General features: G+C 36.4%; 1 protein-coding gene across 1 annotated transcript in view; it reads right to left on the minus strand.

Annotated features, from left to right (window-relative positions):
- The window catches only part of LOC111149034 (mitochondrial ribosomal protein L1), a 121,636-nt gene that overhangs the window by 61,574 nt on the left and 33,844 nt on the right, over positions 1–26,218 (minus strand). Inside the window, exons 5-7 of the mRNA XM_022505923.1 lie at positions 24,903–24,974; positions 21,270–21,381; positions 5,341–5,447 (exon numbers count right to left, since the gene is read on the minus strand). Coding sequence (XP_022361631.1) covers positions 5,341–5,447; positions 21,270–21,381; positions 24,903–24,974 — 291 coding nt within the window. The remainder of the gene's footprint in view (positions 1–5,340; positions 5,448–21,269; positions 21,382–24,902; positions 24,975–26,218) is intronic.

Here is a 26,218-nt window from a genome sequence, read left to right on the forward strand (position 1 = left end):
AAAATGCGTAATACAAGCCTCATTTGTTCTAACGCACATCTGGTTTGTTCTGTTTTAACATTTTTGACAGGTTAATCATTTGTCTTCGTGTTTAAAGAACACAAATGTTTTGCTGGTGCTGTTAAACAGATCCTGGGGCGGTGCTCAGCAGGGAGCCTGCTTCCCTCTCTCTCTCTCTGCCTGCCTCTCTGCCTACTTGTGAACTCTGTCTGTCAAATAAATAAATAAAATCTTTAAAATAAATAAATAAATAAAAAATAAAATCTTTCCCTTAGAGCACCGGGTGGCTCAGTCAGTGAGGCATCTACCTTCAGTTCGGTTCATGATCCCAGGGTCCTGGGACTGAGCCTGGCCTCTGGCTCCCTGCTCAGTGGGAGGCCTGCTTGTCCCTCTCCCTCTGCCTCTGCCTGCCACTCCCCCTGCTTATGCTCTGTCAAATAAATAAAATAAAATCTTGCCCTTAAATTTGGTCACTTAGGAATTTACTTTTATCCCAACCAACATACCATTCATGCTGAAAAAAAGAAAAATGGTGACTACTTGATAGTCAGTTGACTGAAAAATAAAATATTCCAATGATAACCTGTTGTGCTTGCATAATATTCAACATATAATTTAAATGGCATTTTCACGAATAAAAACTTGAAAGATAAAAAAAAACATTTTTAAATAACTAAAAAAAAAACTTGAAAGAAAATAAAGAATATTTAGCCACAAATGAAAGAAATATATAAAAATACATTTTCTCTAAAAATAAATGGCGTTTTCACTGATATGAGCATTTGATCTGACAGCATGCAGTCATAACCAATCTCATGAATGTGTAAATTGTAGCACAAATTGTAGGAAAGATTAGCAAAAAAACCTAATTTACCTGTAAGTCACACTGCTGACAAATGTAAGATACTGGCTGGCTATAAGAGTGTTTGTATAGGTTTGAGATACAAGGGCATTAGAAGTTGAGTGCTAATACCCAAGATACTAACCTTCAAGTCAGATAATTAAGAAAGATCATTCAAATGATTATGCTTATCACTTTGATACAGAAGGAAAGCCGGCTGAAACTAACCAAGATCAATTTCATATTACACCAATACCAGAACTGGATCTCAAAGCCATGTGGCAGTACAGACCTTTTGAGAACCCTAACAAGTGGTGTCAAAATGATTTAACTAAAGTAAGACAGATCTCTCTTCTACAGGCAAACACAAACACAAAATTAATACATTTCACTCTTCCAAAAAACATCTTTTTAGATCAGGAGTCAGCAAACCTTTACTCTAAAGAGCCAGAATATAAATATTTCAGGTTTTGCAGGCTACAAATAATCTCTGTAGCAAATTCTTTATTTTTTAGAACCCCTTAAAGTTGTAAAGAGCATTCTTAGCTCACAGGCTGTACAGAAACAGCCCGCGGTTGGATTTGGCCCACAGGCTATAGTTTTTTGACCGTGACCTAGATACCTTCCTTCCTTCTATACACCACAATGAGGACCCCTAATAGGCATGTGCTGCTGTCAGTGCTCCTTTAGCTGCATATTCCTTCTAAGTTCAGTCCTCATATCACACAGGTGGCAAAAATAAATGAATAAAAAACCAACACCTTCAATATTTCCAACCATATAGTAGAATAACATCACTCAGGACGCCTGGGCGACTCAGCCAGTTGGGAAAACAACTCTGGGATTTTGGCTCAGATCATGATCTCTGGGTTCTGGGATGGAGCCCCAAGTGGGGAGTCGGCTTGGGAATTCTCTCTCCCTCTGCACCGCCCCCCTCTTGTGTTCTCTTTCTTTTTCAAATAAATAAATATATCTTAAAAAAGAATAACATCCCTCAGAAATCTCAAACTTTTGAAAAAGATATACTACTTTGCTTTAAAATCTTTTTTATCTCTGATAATTATAAATAAAATTCAAATACTTATATTAATACAATTGTAAAAAAACATTTTTATTCCTTTTTAAATAACTATATTGAGGTATACTCGATACACTGAACATTTTTAACTTGATTGAGGTATATTTTGCATATCATATTACTTACCATTTTCTAATTTATGTTTCTTGATTTTTTTAGTAAGCTTGTCAGATTGTGCAACAATAACCATAAGTCAGTTTTAAAACATCTTCATCACCCCAAGATGATCCCTCATGCATTTACTTTTAATGCCTAAACTTACTGCTTCCATACTGCCCAAGGCAACCACACATCTACTTTTTGCTTTATAGTTTTGCCTTTTCATATAAATGGTATCACATAGTATGTGGTTTCTATGTCTGATTTTCACTGAGCATAAAGCTTTTGTGAATCATCCACAGCAGAGCAGGTATTCACAGTTCATTTCTCTTTTTTGCTGAATAATTTTCCACAGGTTATGTTTCACATTCTCAAAGTGTCAATTTATTAAGTTTTGACATATGCATATACTCACGAAAACCTCACGAGTCAAAATAACACACATGTCAGTCATCCCCCAAATTGTGTGCTTGTTTGTAATCCCTCCTTCCCACCCCTCCCCATCCACTTATGCCCACAGAAATGACTGGTCTGTTTGCTGTAACATTATACATTAGTACACTATATAAACTTGCATTTGCCAGAATTTTATAGAAACAGAATCATACAATATGTACACCTTTGGCTTTCACTCAGTATAATCATTTTTAAATTCATCCATGTTAAAGCATTTATCAATTTTTTTATTACTAAAGAATATTCTATTATATAGATATAATAAAGATTATTTATACATTCACCTGTCAATGGACATGTGAAATGTTTCCAGTTTTTGTCATAAGCATTTGTTCCTAAGTCTTTGTATGGGCATGGTTTCATTCCTTGTGGATAAATATCTAAAAGTGAAATGTGGATCATCTAGCAGGTGAATGTTAAATTTTTTTTCTTTTTAAAGATATATTTATTTATTTTAGAGACAGACAATGAGCAAGCAAGCGGGGGAGGGGCAAAGGGAGAGGGCGAATCCTGAAGCGGCTCCCTGCTTTCTGCTGGGCCTGATCCCAGGACCCTGAGACCATGACCTGAGCCGAACACAGAGGCTTAACCCACTGAGCCACCCAGGAGCCCCAACATCCATTTTTCATGAATGATAGCGGACTATATTTTTTTGCCTGGTTTTGGTATCGAGGTAATGCTGACTATCATAGGTGAAAAAGTGATCAGGTCCCTGTTACTTCATGTTAGCCAGAAGTAGAAGTCTGCTTTATAGTCATTAGTTCAACTACTCCTTCCTAGCCTAGAATGTATGCATCATTATTAACGTCATTTTGCATTTAGGGAAAATGGGGAATGGGGCTCAGAGAGCAATGGAACACAATTCCAATCTGGAACTAGGATTTGAATCCAGACAGTATAAATCTAAAATCCACTCTCTTAATCTGTTATACTACATAATACTATAATATTTAAGTAGTATTAAAAAAGATTCTCAAAAAAAAAAAGATTCTCAAAAAATAAAAAAAATTTTAAATAAAAAAATTTAAAAAACAATTTTTTAACGGAAATTAATTTATTTTTCATTAAGAAAAAGCATTCTACCTCTAAATGATACAAGTAGTCTGACCTGGAGCTCCTGTAATCACTTAAGCACCATGGTATTTGTTGAGAAGAATAAATGAGATGCCAGTTTCTTATATACTGAGTCAGGATCTACATAAACTATTAACTACTGAATATTCTGAAAACATTACTTAACAAAAAGCAAAGATCCACCTGGAAAAAAATAGTCTTATAAAGATGTCCTATAGTCCCCCAAAGTCTAACCAAAACATCACCAACGGGGCACCTGGGTGGCTCGGTCAGTTGAGCATCCTACTTGGTTTTGGCTCAGGTCATAATGTCAGGGGTTGTGGGACCAAGCCCTGTGTCAGACTGTGCGCTCAGTGGGGAATCTGCATAAAGATTCTTTCCCTCTGCCACTCTCCCCTCCCCTCTCTTTAGTATATAAATTCTATAGCTCAGGAATTCAAGACACAACATTTTAAGAAACTTGTTTTAAGTCTGCCATCCCATAAGTAGCAGAACAGGTATTCTTAGTTCTGTAGAGAACGAAGTCTCTACAGCTCTAGAGTATTTTCTAAAAATTTCCATTTTTTTTCATTTGCTTTTCACATTACAATGTTATCATCTCTAACAAACAAGGAGCACTGCCAAGGGCCTTCTGGAAATAAGGAAAGTGCAACATCAGATTTTAGCAGACCAAAATGCCATGCAATTGGTGCTGAGCTCTGAAGTAATGACAGCAGACAGAGCTTTCCCAATCTCTGACTGGATTAAACTGTTATGCCCTCTTTCTAAAGCAAGTTTTCCTTCCATAAAACTAGCTGAGTGCTTTTCTCTACTTCTGATAGTCTATAGTGGGCACAGCTAAATTAGCTTGGACTACCAGCTGTTGGCTAAAACGCAGAATCCCTCTTAAGAGCAGGACGGGAAGAGGAGTAACAGCTACTCAAATAATTCCAGGCCTGCGGCAAGATGGTTTTGGGCAAAGAGCCTGGAGTCTTGAAGACTGCCAACACTCAAATACCTATTCTGCCTCATACCAGCTGTGAGACCTTGGAAAAATTATTTAACCTCTTTGGCCTTCATCCATAAAATGGGGATGATAATTTGTCCTCTCATAGTGCTGAAGATTAAGAGAGAAAATATACGAAATGAAGAGCGTTAAGAAGAGTGCCTGGCACTTCCTGGGCACTGCTTAAATCTTATTATCAATATCACTATTATTCTATAGTTACTGAACAGGAAAAAGTACTTTAGAGATCCCTTAGCATAAAGAAGATTTTAGCAAATAACTGTATATCTAAAAACAAAGTCCTATAAACCTGAACTATGTACATCAGAGTCTAAAAAATAGCTTTGAAAGTTGATTTCCAGCATATTCTATAAGTATACAGTTTTTAAAACACAAGGAAGGATAATCAAAACAATTCATAAAAATAAAGCAAATTACTCAATTCCATGATAGTAGTATTAAATACCTACTATGGGCTTAGCCTTATGCAATGTTCTATAGGGATATACAAGATCTAACCCTATTCTCAATAAACTTAGAATATTAGAGAGCAAAAAATACATACATGGAATAATCAAATAAAGCAAAAATATTATATCATTGAGGGGCACATGAAGGAATTCTCAAATACCATTAAAATTTACGAGTTTAATCTACAGAATAAAAAAATTGTCTGTCTGCGTACCTAGTGCTACTCCTGATGCTGGTGCCAAGAACAAGTTCAAAGGAGAGGCATATTATATTATAAATTATCAGTCACTCAAGCAAAACAAAGAGGGCTATTTAATAATTTCCATTGTAACTTACTGTTGCTATTTTGGTCTCGAGAAAGTTCCCCCTTTCTTCATCTACCTTAATTTCATGTCCCATTTTAAATAACTCAAGCATTTTGGGGATGTCACGGCCAATGGAATCTGGTTAGAAAAATTAAAAATCCAAAGTTAATACTACATATAAATAAGTAACAAAAATTACAGAATAAGAGAAATATTCATCCTATATTAAGATACAGTAAACAAGTCGTGGCAGACAGACTAATTTAGAGCATTGCATGCCCTTCCATGACCCCTCCCCGTGAGTGTGAATGGGAGCTACAACTTGTTTCTAACCAAGAGACAGAATGCTCATATACACACGATTACATTACAAAAAACTGTTCGTGCTGAGCCTGGAGGAGACTCTCTGCTTTACTGGTTTTGAAGCAGCAGCTGCAATGTTAAAAGCTGACATAGGAAAAGGGCCCCAAGACAAGAAACTGAGGCCCTCAACCTAACAGCCTGCAAGGAGCTGAATCCCGGCCCAAAGCCATGTGAGTCCAGAAGTGGATCCTCCCTCAGTCAAGTGTCATATGAAACCACAGGCCTGACTGATACCTTGATCAAAGCTTCATGAGACACTGAAGCAGAGGACCCAGCTTAGGTGTACACACATTCCTAACACACCATGAAATAGTAAATGTGTGCTGTTTTGTTTTTGTTTTTGTTTTTAATTTATTTGACAGAGATCACAAGTAGGCAGAGAGGCAGGCAGAGAGTGAGAGGGGGAAGCAGGCTCCCCACTGAGCAGAGAGCCCGATGTGGGGCTCGATCCCAGGACCCTAGGATCATGACTTCCTGCTCAGTGGGAAGCCTGCTTCTACCTCTCCCACTACCCCTGCTTGTGTTCCCTCTCTCACGGTCTCTGTCAAATAAATAAATAAAATCTTAAAAAAAAAAAAAAAAAGAATTGAAACTCAACTTATTGGACTCTATTGTCACTTTGTCCTCCATTATGGAAGAAAAGAGTACAACTGAATACAGAAAGGAGAAAAATGAAATCAAGGTGGGGCGCCTGGGTGGCTCAGTGGGTTAAAGCCTCTGCCTTCGGCTCAGGTCATGATCCCAGGGTCTTGGGATCGAGCCCCGCATCGGGCTCTCTGCCCAGCAGGGAGCCTATTCCCTTTCTCTCTCTCTCTCTCTCTCTCTCTGCGTGCCTCTCTGCCTACTTGTAATCTCTGTCTATCAAATAAATAAATAAAAATCTTTAAAAAAAAAATGAAGTCAAGGTAAAAATGAAGAATTTTCAAAGAATCACACAGAAGACTTGAAAAATAAACTGTACCTTCTAACTTTCAGTCATTAATATTTAACTCAAATTTAATACACAAAAATACAAGTTTTTAGTATTTCATGACACCATACCTTAACTTGAAAAAATTTTCAATTTTGTACATAGAAAATATGAATTATTTAATTATTTGAAGAGTAAGAAATACAATAAGGGATGTGCTACTATAGACACATCACTTATATATCTCCAATAATTCTTCCCATGATAAGTCAACATGAAGATCTCATTATATAAAGTACAGTATATTGGGGCACCTGGGTGTCTCAGTGGGTTAAAGCCTCTGCCTTCGGCTCAGGTCATGATCTCAGGGTCCTGGGATCGAGCCCTGCATCGGGCTCTCTGCTCGGCAGGGAGCCTGCTTCCTCTTCTCTCTCTGCCTGCCTCTCTGCCTACTTGTGATCTCTGTCTGTCAAATAAATAAATTTAAAAAAATAAATAAAGTACAGTGTATCTTCAGCATACATTACTTCCAAGGATCACAGGGAGTTGTTCAGTATGCCTCAGAAGCACTTCAGTACAATGAAAGCAATTATCCACAAGGAACTTAAAATCTAACTGTAACTAATGGAGAGAAAAGGGACTTGCAGATAGAACTACTAAAAAATACTACTTTTTTTTAAGTATCACATTCTGATGTAACTATACTAAACTGTATGAAAAAAAGCATAATAAAAACAGTAAATGCTAATAGTGGTGTACAAAAAATAGGAACCTGGTTAAATCATTTATTATCTCTACTTACACTTGTTTCTTAAGAATAGTACCTTCTACGTAGTGACAGCTCAAGAATTATGTTAACTAACCTAAATCTATAACCATAATGCCTTCCTTTCTGTCACTGCGAATCGAGAGTCTATGCTCTTAGCAAAGGCCAACCCTCTCCATTCGTGCACTGGACCCCACCACTCCCTTCTCTCTACTATCCCACCAACTTCCTTAGACATGCTTTTCTAAATCATCGTCATCAGCTTGCAAACCTGCTATAAAATCTCCCATCTTAAAATAAAGTAAGTCTGCAACTTCATATTGTCTTCCAGTGACCAATACTTCCCGAAGGGCGTTAAGTTCTCAAACAGCTGTCTATCTTTTTTCTACTTCTTCTCCTTCCATTTTCTCTTAAATCTATTTCAATCAGGTTATCATCCACTGAAAATGGTATTTTCAAGGTCACCAATGACATTCACAATGACAAATCCAATAATCATTTCTCAGTGTTCCTCTGACTTGACCTATCAATAGCAGTTCAGAGTATATCCCTCCTTTTCTAAAATAGCCTGACTTGTCCTCTGAAACACTGTTCTCACTGCCTGTTCCACTCAGTTTGTTGGCTGAGCCACCCTCACCCGGGCGACTTACAAAGACTGAACTACCTCAGGGCTCAGTCACTTGACTTCTTCTATTCAATCACACCTCAGCAATCTCATCCACACACATGGCTTTAAAAACCATTTATCTACCAATAACTGCCAAATTTGTATCTCCAGCCACAGCCTCTCTCATCCAATCACCTACTTGGTATCTCTGTCTAGATGCAGGTAGATAATTAATAAGGAGTACCAAAGGACAAATGTTTGCTGAAAGAATGAATAAATATCTTCATAATTTTGAGTCTGATTTCATGGTGAAATTATGAGTGTGAAAGACCAGGGCTTAGGAAGAAAACGGAAACAGTTTTGCATTAAAACATACTGAAGAGAAGGTTCTGATGGGGTATTGAAAAAATATATACAGCGTGTGTACAGTTAGAATAAGAAACCAGAAAAAAAGTGATAGACTGGGGGTAATGATGCAGATTTGAGTTTTCAGGCCAATTCTATCCCAAAACAAATAAAATTTTCTTTCTTTGACCTTACATATTCCTTTTTCTACCTCTTTGTCCTATAACCAAAGTGTGTCAATGTTCATTTGCATTTATCTTATGAGCAAGATGTTGAGCATCATTTCTAGGCTTAATGGCCACTTACACAGCTTATTTTGTTCTTTTGCCCCTTTTTAAAAGCAGTCTTCTTACAGAGTCTTAAGAATTCTTTGTACATTCTAGAAATAAGTCCTTTGCCAGATAAATATGCAGCAAATATTTTCCCCCAAACTGTGGACTGTCTTTTCATCTTCTTAATGGTGTCTTCCCATGAGCCATGTTCTTAATTTTGATAGTCCATTGTAGCAATTTTTTCTTCTATGGCTCATGCTTTTTGTGTCCTAAGAAATCTTTGCCTAATCCACAGCTGTAAAGACTTCTTTCCAGAAAATTTTCTTCTAGAATTTCATGGCTGTAGCCCTTATAATTAGATCTGTGATCCATTTTTAATTAATTTCTGTGTTTGACGTGAGGAAAGGGATATAGAGGTATTTAAGAAACAGTCACTGAAAACTATTCTCTCCCCGTAAAACCTTGGCAGCTTTGTCAAAAACCGGTTGTCCCTCAGGCGTGGGACTGTTCATTAACTCTCAGTGTTTGATCTGTACACATCCGTCTTCATGCCGCACCATACCGCCCTGATTACTACAGCATGGAAGTCAGGTTGTGCAGGTCCTCCAATTCTGTTCTTCCTTTTTAAAAACATTTTTTATTCTAGGTCCTTTATATTTCCACTACATACTAGAATAAGTTTGTCAATTTCCAAAAAAAAATTTTTTTTTAAGCTTTCTCGGAGCTTGATTGGGACTGCACTAAATCTGTAGAAAATGTAGGGAAAAATCCCACTCAACAATACAGCCTTCAAATCCACAGCAATGCCATGTCCTTTGATTTACTAGGTATTAATTAGGTATTCCTGATACTTTCAGCAATATTTAGCAGTTTTCTGTACATAGGTCCTGCATCTTTTGTTAAAATTCATTCCTTATTTTGACTCACCATTCCTTTGACTTTTTTATTCTCTTAATGGAACTGTTTTATAAATTTCATTTTGATTGGCTATTGCTGGTGTAGAAAAACAGTTGATTTTGTGTATTGATCTTAAATACTATAACCTCACTAAATTCATTCATTAGAATTCACTCATTTAGAATCCTAACTTCTGGGGATAAAGACAGTTTTATTTCTTCCTTTCCCATATGTATGCCCTTTATTTCACTGGCCTTCAGTACAATGTTGAACATAAGTGGTGAGAGCACAAACCTTTACCTTGTTGCTGATTTTAGATAGAAAGCATTCAGTCTTTTTTTTTTCTTTTTAAAGATTTTATTTATTTATTTGACAGACAGAGATCACAAGTAGGCAGAGAGGCAGGCAGAGAGAGAGGGGGAAGCAGGCTCCCCACCAAGCAGAGAGCCGGATGTGGGGCTCGATCCCAGGACCCTGGAATTATGACCTGAGCCGAAGGCAGAGGCTTTAACCCACTGAGCCACCCAGGCGCCCCCAAAAGCATTCAGTCTTAATGGTCTCATCACTAAGAATGATATGAGCTGTTGATTTTTCATAGATGTGCTTTGTCAAGCTGAAGAAGCTCACTTCTGTTTCTAGTATTCTGAGTTCTCAGCACGGCTGTGAGATTTTGTCTAATGTTTTCCCTGCATCTAGTGAGATGATCTTAAGGTCTTTTTCCTTTATTCTACTAACATGATATATAATATTGATGTTCAGATGTTAAACTAACTTTGTAATCCTAGAATAAACCTCCTGGGCTAATGTTTACTAACCTTCATATACATACCTACATATATACATAAAAACGTACTGCCAGATTCAATTTGCTAATATTTTGTTAAGAATTTGCGCTTCTATGTTCATGAGGGATATTGATCTGTTGTTTTCTTTATGATATCATTGTCTACCTATGATATGCTGAGCTCATAAAATGAATTGGTTAAGTGTTCTTTCACCATTATTTTCTAAAAGAGGTTGTGATAGATTGGTATTATTTTTGCCTTAAATGTCGGATAGAATTCACCAGTAAGAAATCATGTGGCCCTGAACTTTTCACTGTGGGAAGCTGTAAATTACTAATTCAATTTCTTCAGCTGATATAGATCCATGGAGATTTTCTATTATCTTCTAGACACTGTGGTGATCTGTGTCTTACAAGGAATTTGCCCATTTCATCGGCATAAAGTTGTTCCTAACAGTCCTTGTCTCAAAAGTCTATTTTGTCTGATATTAATATAGTCAATCCAAGTCACTAATCCTTACTGTATCTTTTTTTTGAAGATTTAATTTATTTATTTATCTGACAGAGAGAGACAGAAAGAGTACAAGTAGGAGAAACAGCAGGCAGAGGGAGAGGGAGAAGCAGGCTCCCTGCTGAGCAAAGAGGCCCATGTGGGGCTCGATCCCAGGACCCTGGGATTATCTCAGCCGAAGGCAGAGGCTTTAACCCAGTGAGCCACCCAGGAGCACCTTCTTGGTGTATCTTTACCTATCATTTTACTTTCAACCTATTCGTGTACTTGCAAAAAAAGTGTCTCCTGTAAACACCATATAATTGAATTGTTTTTTCCTTTGTTTTATAATCCCTGCCTTTTGGGTGGAATATTTATTCATTCCAATTCCAATTAACAAAACTAATGATATGGCTGGATTGAGGTCTTTATTTTGATGTGTTTTCTATTTGTCTGATCTCACATGTTCTTCTGTCCTTTACTGCCTTCTTTTCTTTCAAACAAATATATTTTAGTTTATCTTTTTCATTTTTTATTCCTCTATTTAGTCTTAACCTGCGTCTCTTTGTAGGTTTCTTACTTACTGCAGAGATTACCATGCGCATGCTTATTTATCCCAACCTACTTCATTTTAGTACTGACTTCCAGGAAAACAGTATAAATTTGTGCCAGCCCAACTCCATCTTCTCTCCACCACCCGATATTATGATCATGCCCAAACCTGTTTCACCTCCTATATATATATTCATAGTATATACCGGGTTATTTACAACAGAAATCAAGGAATCATTCTAGATTCCTCCCTCTCCCTTACCCCCACATCTAATCCCTAACTCCTGTTCATTCGGCCTCCTCGATATCCCACAACAGCTTTCCTCCTCTCCGTTTTTATTGCCACTGCTCAAATTCTGTCCTTATTCATCTTTTACTTAGACTACCGCATTAGCCTCCTACTGGTCTCTATTAGAGTCTCATCATTTCCCTATTAGCACACTGTCACTTACACAGCTCCAACACAGTCATTCTAATATGCAAATCTTACATCATTCTTCTGAGCACCATTTTTCAATGGCTCCTAACTCCATAAAGGATCAAATCTAATCTCCACAGTGCGTCACACAAAGCCCTTGGTGATCTGGCCCACTGCCTATCACTGTCTAACCCCACTGGCCACCACTATCTGATAAAACATTATGTGCCAAATGACAGAAACGTATTTATAATTTCCGGAATACAACTGAGTCTCTCACACTTTTGTTCATAGTATAGGCCATTTCCTCTGTCTGGAATGTTCTCCCCATGCATGTCAAAAGAAAATACCTACTCATGCTTAACCTCTTCACTGCTATTTCTTTCCTACAATCTGATTCTACAAAGTAGTCCTTCACTCTTCTCAGCACATTGTACGCTGGACACGGGCACACTTCCGCGTTTTAGTGTAGCGGTTTATTCTTGCCTCTCTGGCCTCTCAAAGTTTATCTCCTTAAAGACGGGAACTACCGTTTTCTCTTTCAATCCTCAATACTACGTGCACTACCTGGCACATAACAGGTACTCAGTTGTTACTTATGTGCTTATTCAGTAAATGACTGGTGAAAGTAGAAACGGTCTATGAAGGCGTGAAAAAGAATGACCACTCCTAAACTAACTGCAGAGAACACGCGGCTTCCTCAGGAACTGCAGGGAGTCAGCAACAGCCGCAGTGCATTTATGATCAGTACTTATCACCCAGCCTGTGCTAAGCTCTTACATACACTATAACAAAAACACTAGACAGAGATGTTATCATGAGACCCACTTTGTAGATGAATAAACAGAGGCACAAAAATGTTAAAAAGCAGGGCGCCTGGGTGGCTCAGTGGGTTAAAGCCTCTGCCTTCGGCTCAGGTCATGAACCTAGGGTCCTGGGATCGAGCCCCACGTTGGGCTCTCTGCTCAGCAGGGAGACTATTTACTCCTCTCTCTTTCTCTGCCTGCCTCTCTGCCTACTTGTGATCTCTGCCAAATAAATAAATTAAAAATAATTTTTAAAAAATGTTAAAAAGCTGGTTCAAGGTCATAGTAAGTGATAAATCCAAGACTAAGAGAGGTTTATATTAACTACTGTTCTATTCTGCTTTTCAATATAACCCAATGTTAAATCTTCATTGCTCTTTTTAGGCCTCTGCGAGCCCTTCCTGCTAGGTAATTGCTCTCTTCTTCACCTTCTCTTTTCTCTGTACTTTTCTCGGTACTCGGTACTCTATTACTTCTCTCCTTGTTCTTTCTTCCTTTCCCTTTCTCTCCCTCCAATTCTACCTGTTTCCACAACGAACATAATCAGTACTAAACTGTATGACCAGGTATTTCGCCCTAACATTCTCTTTTCTTCTTTACCCAAAAATATTATAGGAAAGAAGTAGAATAAAACAAGACAGGGACAACAAAGTAGGAACAGTAAGAAAGGAGGTGAGTAAAGATTGTGTAGTATAAAAGAAGTCTCAAGAAACAAAAAAAAACTTCTAAGAAGAGATCTTTGAATGTGGCAGAAGAAAGACTGATGATTATTACTGAGTGCAACATTTTAGCTGAATTATGAGAGAGAAGGATGTAAGAAAGAATAACACTTGGGAAGGAAATGGGGACACCCAGCCAGTGAAGACCACTTGTTTAAAAAAACTTCGTATAAAACAACAGAAAAGATAAGATCATAGCTAGAAAGGATAGCTAAGTCAAATAAAGGTTTTGGGGGTATGTGTTTTGTTTTTTGTTGTTTTGTTTAACTAGAGAATCTAAGCATGATTAAATATTAAATTAAACCAGTTTGCCTGCTGCAAAAAATAAAACTGATAGTTCTGTGACAGTAAGGACCTTGTCTGTCTTGTTCATACTCAGCACACTCAAGGCTTGGAATGTAGCAGATACTCGATAACTGTATATACAATTACTCTAATCCACAAAAATCTATAAATTGTAGGTAATTCATTCCTCAGTTGATTAATTTAATGCTGTATCTTCTATCAACTGAATGTTGCATTAAATGTGCATTCATCGTACAAAATATTTGTTGAGTCCCATTGTGTGCCACATTATTACTCTACACCATGGGAACAGAATAGTGAACAAAAACAAAAAATGCTCATACTTCAGTGAGAAGAACCAAGTACACATTCACAACAACAAAAAAATAAAATGAAAGACAAAAAACATCTGATTATCTCAGTAGATACAGAAAAAACAATGACAAATTTCAACATCCACTCATGATAAAAACTCTCAACAACATCGATATAGAAAGAACATACCTCAATCTAATAAAGGCGGAATGTGACAAATCTACAGTTAACACTATACTCAATGGTTAACAAACTGGAAGTTTTTCCTCAAAAATCAGGAATAAGGATGTCCACTCTTGCCACTTTCATTCAACACCTACTAGAAGTCTTAGCCACAGCAATTAGACAAGAAAAAAATAAATAAAAGGCATCCAAACTGGTAAGAAAAAAGAAAACCGTTACTATTTGCCGAAAATATAATACTATAAAGAAATCCCTAAAAACCACTAAGAACTATTAAAAGTAATAAGGGTTGTCTGGATGGCTCAGTTGATTAAGTGTCTGTCTTTGGCTCAGGTCATGATTTCAGGGTCCTGGGATCAAGCCCCACATTGGCTCTGCACTCAGTGAGAAGTCTGCTTCTCGGGGCACCTGGGTGGCTCAGTGGGTTAAAGCCTCTGCCTTCGGCTCGGGTCATGATCTCAGGGTCCTGCGATTGAGCCCCACATCTGGCTCTCTGCTTATCAGGGAGCCTGCTTCCCCCTCTCTCTCTGCCTACTTGTGATGTCTGTCAAATAAATAAATAAAATCTAAAAAAAAAAAAAAGTCTGCTTCTCCTTCTCCCTTTGCCCCTGCTCATGCTAGCTCTCTCTCTAATAAATAAATAAAATATTTTTTTTAAAGACAGACCTTATTTATTTATTTTTTAAAGATTTTATTTATTTATTTGATAGACAGAGATCACAAGTAGGCAGAGAGGCAGGCAAGGGGGAAGCAGGTCCCTGCTAAGCAAAGAGCCCGATGCGGGGCTTGATCCCAGGATCCTGAGATCATGACCTAAGCTGAAGGCAGAGGCTTAACCCACTGAGCCACCCAGGCGCCCCAAATAAATAAAATCTAAAAAAAAAAAAAAAAAAAAAATGAATTCAGTAGGCTTACAGAATACAAAATTAATACACAGCAATCTGCTGCATTTCTATACACTAACAATGAATAGCAAAAAGAGAAATTAATAATCCCATTTACAATTGCACTAAAAGAGAATAAAATACCTAGGAATAAATTTGACCAAGGAGGTGAAAGACTGAAAACTACAGAACATGGATGAAAGCAACTGAAGATGACAGAAACAAATGGAAAGATATTTCATGCTCATGAACTAAAGGAATATTATGTTAAAATTAAGCACTATGTTAAAATGTCCATACTACCCAAAGCAATTTACAGATTCAATAGAACACCTATCAATACCAACATTTTTCACAGAACTAGAACAAATAATCCTAAAATTTGTATGGAACCACAAAAGACCCTGAATACCCAAAGCAATCTTGAAAAAAAAAAGAACACAACTGGAGATACCACAATCCCAGATTTCAAGATCCACTACTAAGTTGTAGTAATCAGAAAAGTACGATACTGGCACAAAAACAGATACATGGGTCAATGGAACAGGACAGAGAGCCCAGAAATAAACCTACATTTACATGGTAAATTAATCTTCGACAAAGGGGCAAGATATACAATGGGGGAAAAGACAGCGTCTTCAATAAATAGTATTGGGAAAAGTGGGACAGCTACATGCAAAGGAATGAAACTGGACCACTCTTACGACCACTCTTACACCATACACAAAAATAAACTCAAAATGTGTTAAAGACCTAAATATGGGACCTAAAACCATAAAACTCCTAGAAGAAAACATAGGCAGTAATGTCTGACATCAACCTTAGCAACATTTTTCTAGATATGTCTCCTCAGACAAGGGAAACAAAAGCAAAAATAATCTAACGGGACTACACACACAAAAAAATAAATAAATAAAAGGCTTTTGCATAGTGAAGAAAATCAGTAACAAAATGAAATGGCAACCTACTGAGGGGGAGAAGGTACATGCAATATATCATATATATATATATACATATATATACACATACATATATATGCAACGTATCTGATATATCAGATAGCAGGTTAATAGCCAAACTATATAAAGACCTTACACAACTCAACACCAGAAAAACAATCCAATTAAAAATGGGCAGAGGATCTGAATAGACATTTTTACAAAGAAGACATGCAGAGGGCCGAAAGACACATGAAAAGATGTTCAACATCACTAATCATAGGAAGATGAAGATCAAAACCCCAAAGAGACATCACCTCACACCTGGCCAGAACGGCTAGTATGAAAAACACGGGAAGTAAGCAGCACAGGTGAGGATGCGGTGAGAAAGGAACCCTTGGGCACTGTCGGTAGGAATGCAAATGGTGCGGCCAGTGTGTACGACAGTATGGCGGTTCCTCAAAACCTTAAAGACAGAAATACGTACAATCCAGTAATTCCCCTGCCGGGTATCTACCCAAAGAAAATGAACACACTATTCAAAAAAATATATACATGCACCCCTATGTTTACTGCAGCATTACTTGCAACAGCTAAGAGACAGAAGGAACCCACGCGTCCATCAGTAGATGAATGGATAAACAAGGTGTGGTATAGGTAAATGGAATGTTACTTAGCCATGAATAAGTATGAGACCTCACCATTTGTGACAACATGGACGGACCCAGGGGGTACTATGCTAAGTGAAGTAAGTCAGGTAGAGAGAGGAAAATACCATATGATTTCACTTATAGATGTAATCTAAAAAAACAAAACAAATGAACAAACAAAAAGGCAAAAATGACCTATAAATACTGAGAACAACATGGTGGTCGCCAGAGTAAGATGTTAAGAGTGTTAAGTCCTAAAAAATATTAAAAACCACAATAATGAAAGATACAGTGATAAGGGAGCATGGGGAGTAACAGTTTATATGGAAGGCCTCTCTATCTGGGTGATAGTTGAAAGAGGAAGTGAACCGAGCCAACAATCAAAGAGCATCATAGACAGACGGGACAATGAGTCCAAAGATGAGAGAAGGGAGAACACTCAGTGTGTGTGAGGAAGGGCACAGAGGCCATGTAGCTAGAGTAAAGGAAATGAGGGAAAGAGTAATAGAACCAGCTGTAATATGTCAATAATTCATCTTTAATAATTATAATTATTCATAATAATCATTGGAGTCTTTCATACACAACTTGTAAACTAATACATGAGGGGGAAATTTGGAAAAATTTCAAATTCATTACTGTGCAAAAATTCTCTATGTCTTAGTATTTTTCTTTATATAACCACAGAGTTGTAATTATTTCAATAATGCAAGCAATCCTCTTACATATGCCATGCCAATCTATGAATTAAAACTATTTCACATTAGGTTTCAATAAGTTCACATCCTCTAGTCTCAAATATGATACAACACCAACTTCCACACGGAAAGCGATGTCCTACTCAGCAGATGGGAATACTCTTCAGATCAGGCTGCGACCACATCCTTTCAACAGTACTCCAACTGCAGCACTGATGCTCAATTCTACGCATTCAGAGGAATACACATTAGTGAGTCTATATTCCTAATCACGTCCCTTTTCTATCAACCCACCAATAATTTAGCATGGTTTAAAAGAATTTAACTTTCTCCGTATATGCCATAATACCCACCCACGGGTTAATATGTGTAATAAGAAATGAATTCCCTTAAGTCAAGATATTCTTCATACTCATATTTTTTTGTTTAATAAGTGCTAAAAGACAGATTAGCAACTTAAAATCTAATTTATCAATAAAAAATATCTATATTAGAGATGAAGAAATTTCAGGGGGCACTTATATTGGAAGAAAAAAAGCTAGTTGACAAGCAAAATGAAGCCCATTTTCTTCCAAGAAATGCCTTTTTTTTTTTTAAATAAAAAAGAAATAATACTAGGAAAAGCAGCCAAATGTGCATTTGAGAAATAGAGAACTTGCCTACAGTTACGTAAGCAATTAAAATAAAGTGAATAAAAATGCAGCATTAAACATGCTGCAAAATGTGCACACTCAATCCAGCCAAGACAGTTACACCCACTTCCATTAGTAAAACAAAATGTAAGACAACATGGGAAACTAATGAGCTCAGCTGCAGGGGCCTGTTTGTTTGTTTTTTAATTTCATCCATTTGCTCAAAACGTAGTTTCTATTTTACCCTAAAGTCTTTTGTTGGATATAAGGGGAATTAAATGTTCCTGAACAAAAATCGGAATAAGCTCTGAAAATGCGTAATACAAGCCTCATTTGTTCTAACGCACATCTGGTTTGTTCTGTTTTAACATTTTTGACAGGTTAATCATTTGTCTTCGTGTTTAAAGAACACAAATGTTTTGCTGGTGCTGTTAAACAGATCCTGGGGCGGGAAAGGGGTGGTGGTGAAAAGACAATGTTCGAGGTGGAGAAAGGTCTTTTTTTTCAAGATGCTTTTTTAAAGGGGAAGGGACGGGGGGTGGGGGGGGGGGGTTGTGTGCAGACACTACATACCTAGGAAACTTGACCATGGTATACAGAAGCTACGACTCGTTATGAAAGTACAAATAAAGTCAAGTCAATTAAAAAAAAATAAACATTTTAAAGGGTCACTTTTATTTGAAATAAATAAAGTATTTGAAAACCTTCCTGGTGAAAAAACAATAGTCTCAAGTTCTATGATGAAAACGGTAATAAAAAAATTCAAGGTTAACGAATAAAGAAAATAGAGACCAAAAGGATTACTTAGAGAATGAAAAAGTAGCAAAGGTGACAAAGTTAACTTCTGTGAAAAATGACGTCACCATGCAAACCAAGGAGATGACTGGATACTGATATCTGGTATTCAGTTTCACTTTTAATTGACTATATTTAGTATTGTTTGGTTTTGGTGAGCTTGAATTTAACTGGAAACAAAAAAATTATGAGAAATATTTTCATCAAACTCAACTGTAATTCTGGTTTAAATTTTAAAATAATGTTCAGTTTCAGGTTTTACTTGGGAAAGAATGTAAGTTTGATTCCAGGACAACAAATACCCTCATAATGGATATCCCTATTAGAAAGCACCAAACCACAGTCAGATATCTAAAAGGATGTGTTCTTCAATGCAGGTTACCAAAATAAACAAACAAAATTCTACAACAATAAAAGAATCGGAGAAGATCTTTGAATTTGCTTTAAGTACAGAACACAATCTATAATTCAGGTTAAGTGTTATGGCCATAAAGTATGATGAATTAGTTCAACTTGAATTAAAATGTGAACACGAATCTACTAAAACAATTTTGAAATACTTGCTCTGTTCATACTACAAAATTCACCCCAAATCCAGCACACCCAAAACAAACTATGTCAGCAAATGAACTTATCTTTCCTCCCAAATCTATTCCATTTCCATTAATATCAACTTTTTAGGAGATCCCTAGGCTTCAAAATCTCAGCATCATATGACTCCCCCCTTTCCTCCCCACAACCTATCCATTCCCAATTGTTAGCAGAAAGATCCAGTGTCTTTGACATTTATCTCCTTACTACAGTCTCATTATGAGGACTTTAGTTTAAATATTACCTCTATTAGTCCCTGGCAATTGCACTTAAACTGTTCTCCCAACTTCTAGTTTTGATTCAGGCCAATACATCTTACAAATTCTCTCCAGATTAAAGCTCTAAGGAACTCCCCACTTTTAAAACTTCTAAGAGATTCCTGCTAAAAAGGGGAATAAAAGTCCAAAGCTTCTTAGGATCTTATTCAAGATCCTTCTCGGGGTGCCTGGGTGGCTCAGTCAGTTAAGTGGCTGCCTTCGGCTCAGGTATCGAGCCCCACATCAGGCTCCCCACTGAGCGGGGAGGCTGCTTCTCTGTCTCCCTCTGCCTGCTGCTCTGCCTACTTGTGATCTCTATCTCTCTGTCAAATAAATAAATAAAATCTTCAAAAAAAAAAAAAGATCCTTCTCAATATGGTATCAATCTTCCAATATGACTACCACTATTTGCTTTGATTCAACATAGGAGTAACCATTCACTACAAGCCAAAGAGAAATAACTGATAATTTTTTGTATGTAGCCTGTAATATCTGACTTACTTCAATGTATACCATTAATAAATTCCTTCTATTTAAAATAATATCACCCTTAATCCACCCATCCAATTATTCAAGGTACAGTTTTTATGTTTGTTTATTTTTTAAGGAGGCTCTACACCCAACATGGGGCTTCAATTCACAACTCTGAGATCGAGAGTCACATGCTCTACCGACTGAGCCAGGCAGTTGCCCTTTTCAAGTTACAGCTTAATTTCTTTTTTTAAGATTTTATTTTTTTTTTAATTTTTTATTTTTTAATTGCTTTTCAGTGTACCAGAATTCATCGTTTATGCACCACACCCAGTGCTCCATGCAACACGTGCCCCCCATAACACCCACCACCAGGCTCACCCAACCTCCCACCTCCTGCCCCTTCAAAACCCTATTTGTTTCTCAGAGTCCACAGTCTCTCATGGTTCATCTCCCCCTCCGATTTCCCCCAACTCCCTTCTCCTCTCCTTCTTCCCATGTCCTCCGTGTTATTCCTTATGCTCCACAAGTGAAACCATATGATAACTGACTCTCTCTGCTTGACTTATTTCAAAGACTTTATTTTTATTTTTACGTAATCTCTATACCCATCATAGGGCTTGAACTCACAACCCTGAGGTCAAGAGTCCTATGCTCCACCAACTGAGCCAGCCAGGTGCCCCTCAAGTTGTATTTTAAATGTTTTCTCCTTCAGCATGCCTTCTCTGATTTCCCCAACAATGTGTAAATTCCTCCTCTACCAAACACCTTTGGCATCCTGTGAATTTATCAAATACTACTTCACACTATGGCTATTTATGTAGCAACATTACTTCCTACCAGATTTTGTAAGGGGGAAATATACATAATGGGAAAGTTCTTTAAGGGAAGTATCTACAGAGCCATGTACACAGTAAGCATTTATACATGTACGTATATATATGCATATACATGTGTATTATAATATATAAATATACATATGTTGAATGCTGGCATATTTAAGCATACATATCATATTAATAAAGAAGTATAAAATAGTATGGTAACATACCTAGGGGGTAATAAGTATCATTAATTTCAAACCTAAGTATGGCCTAAATTTAAAGAACTGGTATTATAAAGTAACTAGGTTTTCAAATGATTAGATTACCAATATTAATGCCAAAGGGAAAAAAAAAATCAAATCCACATGTTCTTAACACAACATGAAATTCAAATACCAGAACATATTTACTCTCTCTATATATATTAGCAGTTTTGTTTTATAACTAAACATACATATCAGAAAGTTGTTGACAGCATATTAAAATAATAAAAAGAATTCTCCCTTACTTCGAGTTAGTTTTGGAAATCTTTTTTTCAGCTTTTTCTTTAATGGATTAAGCTCAGGCATTATTTCTGGAACAGCTACATAAAAGTCTGATTGAATTTCATCATCCAAAATCTGAAAATCGGGAGAAAAGATTAAACCTTAGATTATATGAAAAGGTTTATCCTTCTGAAAATTAAGTATAATGTAGTAATTTCCCTTATAATTTAGAAAAAAGACATTAAGCACAATTCTTTCCTTCAAAGATCCTACAAACACATTTACCAATTATGAAAACCATTAGAACCAAAACATTTTCTGATGTTCTCTTTTAAAAATAGCCACATCCTTTTAAACAAAACAAAACAAAACAAAAACCATTTACTAGGTTTAATTCTTCTGTGGGGTTATGTTAGGCAAAAGCGTAATAAACTAGATGATAGCACTGATGTGCACATGGCTCATATACTCCTACAAAGTTGAATTAATCTGTCCATTAAAACTGAAGACACAATGCTGAAAATTTTGCAATATATCGTATGTAAAATTAATAACACTCAAATCACTAGCAACCAAATCACTAGCAACCACACTGCTTTCCTAAATTCAGAGCATCAAGAGAACTAATCTATAATTATTTTCACAAAGAACTGAAACTAAAATTCTATTTGCCTCCAATAACTAAAAATAAAAGAGGCGTGGGATGGTCAAAGACATATTCTTTTATAATTTATTTATCCACACTCTAATTCCATTTTAATAGCAAAAGGAATAATACTCAATTTTTAAAAGACAGTTTTAATTAAGTAAGGCAAACATCCGAAATAATTATTAGACTACTATAGCATATTCCATTTAAACATGTAGTTGCTCACGAAATGATTACAAAAACATTTAGTTGATTACAAAAAAGCAACTTCTTAGAAAAATACTGCCTAGACAACAAGTATTTCACCAGTGGTTCTTTTTGCACACAGTATTATCATAATATGTCATTCAAAGACGTGGTTTGGCCTTACACAGTGAACCCTAAAATCTTGTACCATGGCAAAATTAAGCACTGATTCTGGAATTTTACCTTCCTGTTATTATTCTTATTTTTCCAAATTCTTTACTCCCTGAATAACTTACTATGGTCCCCTTAACAGTAACAACTTGCATTAGATGAGCACTTACCACATGTACATAGCATCCTTACAATAACCCTATGAGGCCAGTACCAATATTGACCATATAGGAAACTGAGGGCTGAGGGCAGATTAGTCAGTCTGTGCACTTATAAAGAGCAGACTCAAATTTCAAACACATGCAATGTGGTTCCAGAACCCAGGGGTCTTATTCATAGAAATATGAAAACAGAGGCAATTTTGAAACATCAAAGAATTACATGTGAAATTTCTACTCTAAGACCTTTCAATATGGATTTTATGACATGCTCCTTTAAATTTAAAATTATGTTTAAAAGTTATGTTATTGTTAACCTTAAGATCACCTCTTGGAAGAATATAAAATGATATAAATGAAAACCATGCTTTAGAGACAAGTAAAAATGAAGTTATGAAACAAAATGAATTTATTAAAGGCCTTACTTAGGAAATGACTATTAGTTCAGTAAATTTATCCTACATTTACATTTTGTAAGTGCTAAGTAAAACAGCATTTAACTTAACTAAAAAATACAGAAACATGTAAAAAAAAAAATTACAGCCATGATGCTATTTACCAAAACTGTCTTGAATTTATCTCATAATCTGAATAGCTTCTAAAAATAACATGGGTGAGGGGCACTGGATGGCTCAGTCGGTTGGGCAGCTGACTCTTGGTTCTGGCTCAGGTCTTGAGCTCAGGGCAGACTCTGATTGAGGATTCTCCCTCTCCCTGTCCCTCGCCCTGTTCACGTGAACACTCTCTGTCTCTATCCAGTTAAAAAAAAAAAAAAAAACAAAAAACCCTAAAAAATAAAAATAAAAAAATAACATGGATGAGCTCTGAAAGATTATGCTAGTGATGCCATCAATCACCACTGGTACCCTTAAAGAGAAATTCTGTACCTGTAACATTCTGTTTACCAAATAATTTCAAAATGTGCTTGGTTTTCTTATTTCGGTTACTTTTTCAAGTATGTTTTATTTAATAAACTTAATTCTACAGAACACATCCTGCTCCCTTACCATTTTTTTTTTTTTTGAGAAGTAATTTCTTGCTTCACATTTAACTTCATTTAAACTCTATTGTTGTTTTGACAGTTCTACAAGACACTCTTATGCTTTTAGGAAAAAAAAAAACAGATGGAAGGCGGTACACTAACTTAATAAGATGAGTTAGTTCTCTGGGTTCCGGAAACTAAGCTCTATTTTCTCTAATTCCAAAGAATATGTGGTATTGCTTATTTTTTAAAAATTAAAAGATTTTAATAATTTTATTAAAGTTTATGATACATGGTACCACCCTCGGACTTTGACCCAGAGTCTCAACAAAAGCATAATCTCTTTGTATTTTCCATTAGTGCTACTCCCAAAAGCCATTTTGGAAACTCTCCTTAAAAATCCAGAATCCCCACCACATTTAGAGTAGTACTGGGGTGGAAAAAAACAAACTACAAGCACTCTTGTACATCCCAAAGGAAGGCCTAGTTCAAACTTTCCCCAAATCAAAATCTGGATACGGAACAAAGAGAAATTTTCAAATCACTTTCTCCTGTTCTAAATTTTTCTTTTTTTTTTTTCTTAAGAGTTTATTTATTTGAAAACAGAGAGAGAAAGAGAAAGAGAGAGAGCATTTCGGGGGCGTGAGGGGGGGGCCCAAGCACACTCCCCGCTGAGCAGGGAGCTTGATCCGGGACTCTGTCCCAGGACCCTGAGATCATGACCTGAGCCGAGACGCTTAACCTACTGAGCCACCCAGGTGCCCCGTTTTCTATAACCTTCAATTAAATTTAGAAGATTTTAGACACTATTAAGGAAAATCTCTTGTATTTTTAAAAATAACGTTCAAAATTCAACAGCCATGCCTCTTCTTCTCACCTCTTAACAAACAAAACAAAACAAAACAAAAAAACATCATTCTGGTTGCAAACCAGCTCCACAAATTCTTTGTTACTTTCTCAACACAATTTCCATAACCTCTCATTGCCTCGTGCTGAGCCTATCTCGCTCTGAAGTCGCTGGAGAGTAAAAGTTAAGAGTAATCAGAAGTATTGTATTACTACGGAGGTCAGATACTATCCTTTGTGATCTGTAAAGTTAATCACATTTTTCACTCGAAGGCAAAACAAGTATTTGATCTTTAAAACATGAACAGTGATACTCATGAGTTCTACCTTTTAAACTTCATCTTAAATCTCATATTCAAAACCACAAAGAGTCATATTGCCCTTTCCAGTCTACCTACAAAAACTCTCACAAACATATAGGAAGCAAGGGGTTAAAAAAAATCATGAAATAAATCAAGCATAATTAATATCAGACTGGTTAGTTTTTTTTCTTAGCTTGATTTTGAGACTCAAAAGAACAGGAAATTTTTTCCCCTGTTTTCCAAAACTTTATAACCATCTGTCAAAAGATATAGGCATAGCGGTTAGGTTCTACATGAACTAAATCAATGGATGGCAAAGACAGCAATTTCTATAACTACTGAACATGAAGACAACACTGTACCTTCTGAATCAGATTAATTCCTCCTGCAAACGCAGCTCCATGTTCTTCTGCTATTTTAATCTCGGATGCATTCTACAAAAATACAATAGTTTGAACATCAATCTTTAAACAAATTCAGTCTGATTTCAAGTATTTTGTAAGAAATAGTATCACAGTTCAAAGTAAAAATTGTAGTTTTTACTTTTAAGTGAAAATCCATCGTTTCTCATTCCAATACATCAGAGATACTGTCTCCTGAACAAGTTTACTTTGTAGGTGACTAAGGCATTTCTTGAGTAATACATGAGGAAATACGTTTGAAATGACATATTAGGAACCTAAGACGTGGCTCAATCAAACTCTTCAATGCCTTCAATACATCATCTTCCAAAAGTAAACGATTAAAGCATATTTAGTTTTGCTAACTTAAATGAAGACATCTTATCAAACCAAAGAGGAAAGTTACTTAAGAAATTATAGAATCAAAACTATATTGTACACCTGAAACTAATATAATACTGTATGGTAACTAACTAAAATTAAACACTTTAAAAAAAATTTAGCCAGTTGTCTGAAAATTCAAAAGAAAAATATACAGTATTAGTTATTTTCCATGTTCCATTTATGCCATTTGGTTTTACTGTGAAATGTTATCACTCCCTTAAGTCACTCAAGTTTTGCAGGTTTCCCACAGCTATATTCTCCATTTGTCTGGGGGAAAAAAAGTAAATAATCTCTTCCTTGAAAGCGAAGCAGATACAGAAAAATCAAAACGTTCTACAAAACAAATTCATAAATACATTACAAATGTGTGTAATACAAAAAGACCGATAAAGAGCCATATGACTCTATTTGTTACAGCCTCAACTTTCCTGGTTTTCCAGACCAGGTGTTTTTAAGTGTGGTTTCTAGGTCTTCACAGCACTAACTGGGCCCAATGCTTTAAAATAATTTTATTGGGCACCTGGGTGACTCAGTGGTTTAAGCCTCTGTCTTCAACTCAGGTCATGATCTCAGGGTCCTGGGATCAAGCCCCACATGGGGGCTCCCTGCTCAGCGGGGAGCCTGCTTCTCCCTCTCCGGCTGCCACCGCTCCCCCTGCTTGTGTGTCTGCGTGCGTACATGCATGCTCTTCCTCTCTCTGTCAAATAAATAAAAATCTTTAAAAAAAAAAATTTCATTGTTTTTGTTTGAGAATATTTTCAGTAGGAAGCAAGAGCCAGCAGGACAAATTCTTTTTTTTTTTTTTTTCAGTTTCTTGTGAGAAACATAATGTAGCAGACTAATAATGATGAAATTAATATTCTGGTTTAGCTCTTTCTCAAATGACATAACTC

This window comes from Enhydra lutris, unplaced genomic scaffold (genome assembly GCF_002288905.1).
Source record: "Enhydra lutris kenyoni isolate GAN:26980312 unplaced genomic scaffold, ASM228890v2 scaffoldscaffold21, whole genome shotgun sequence".
NCBI lineage: Eukaryota > Metazoa > Chordata > Mammalia > Carnivora > Mustelidae > Enhydra > Enhydra lutris.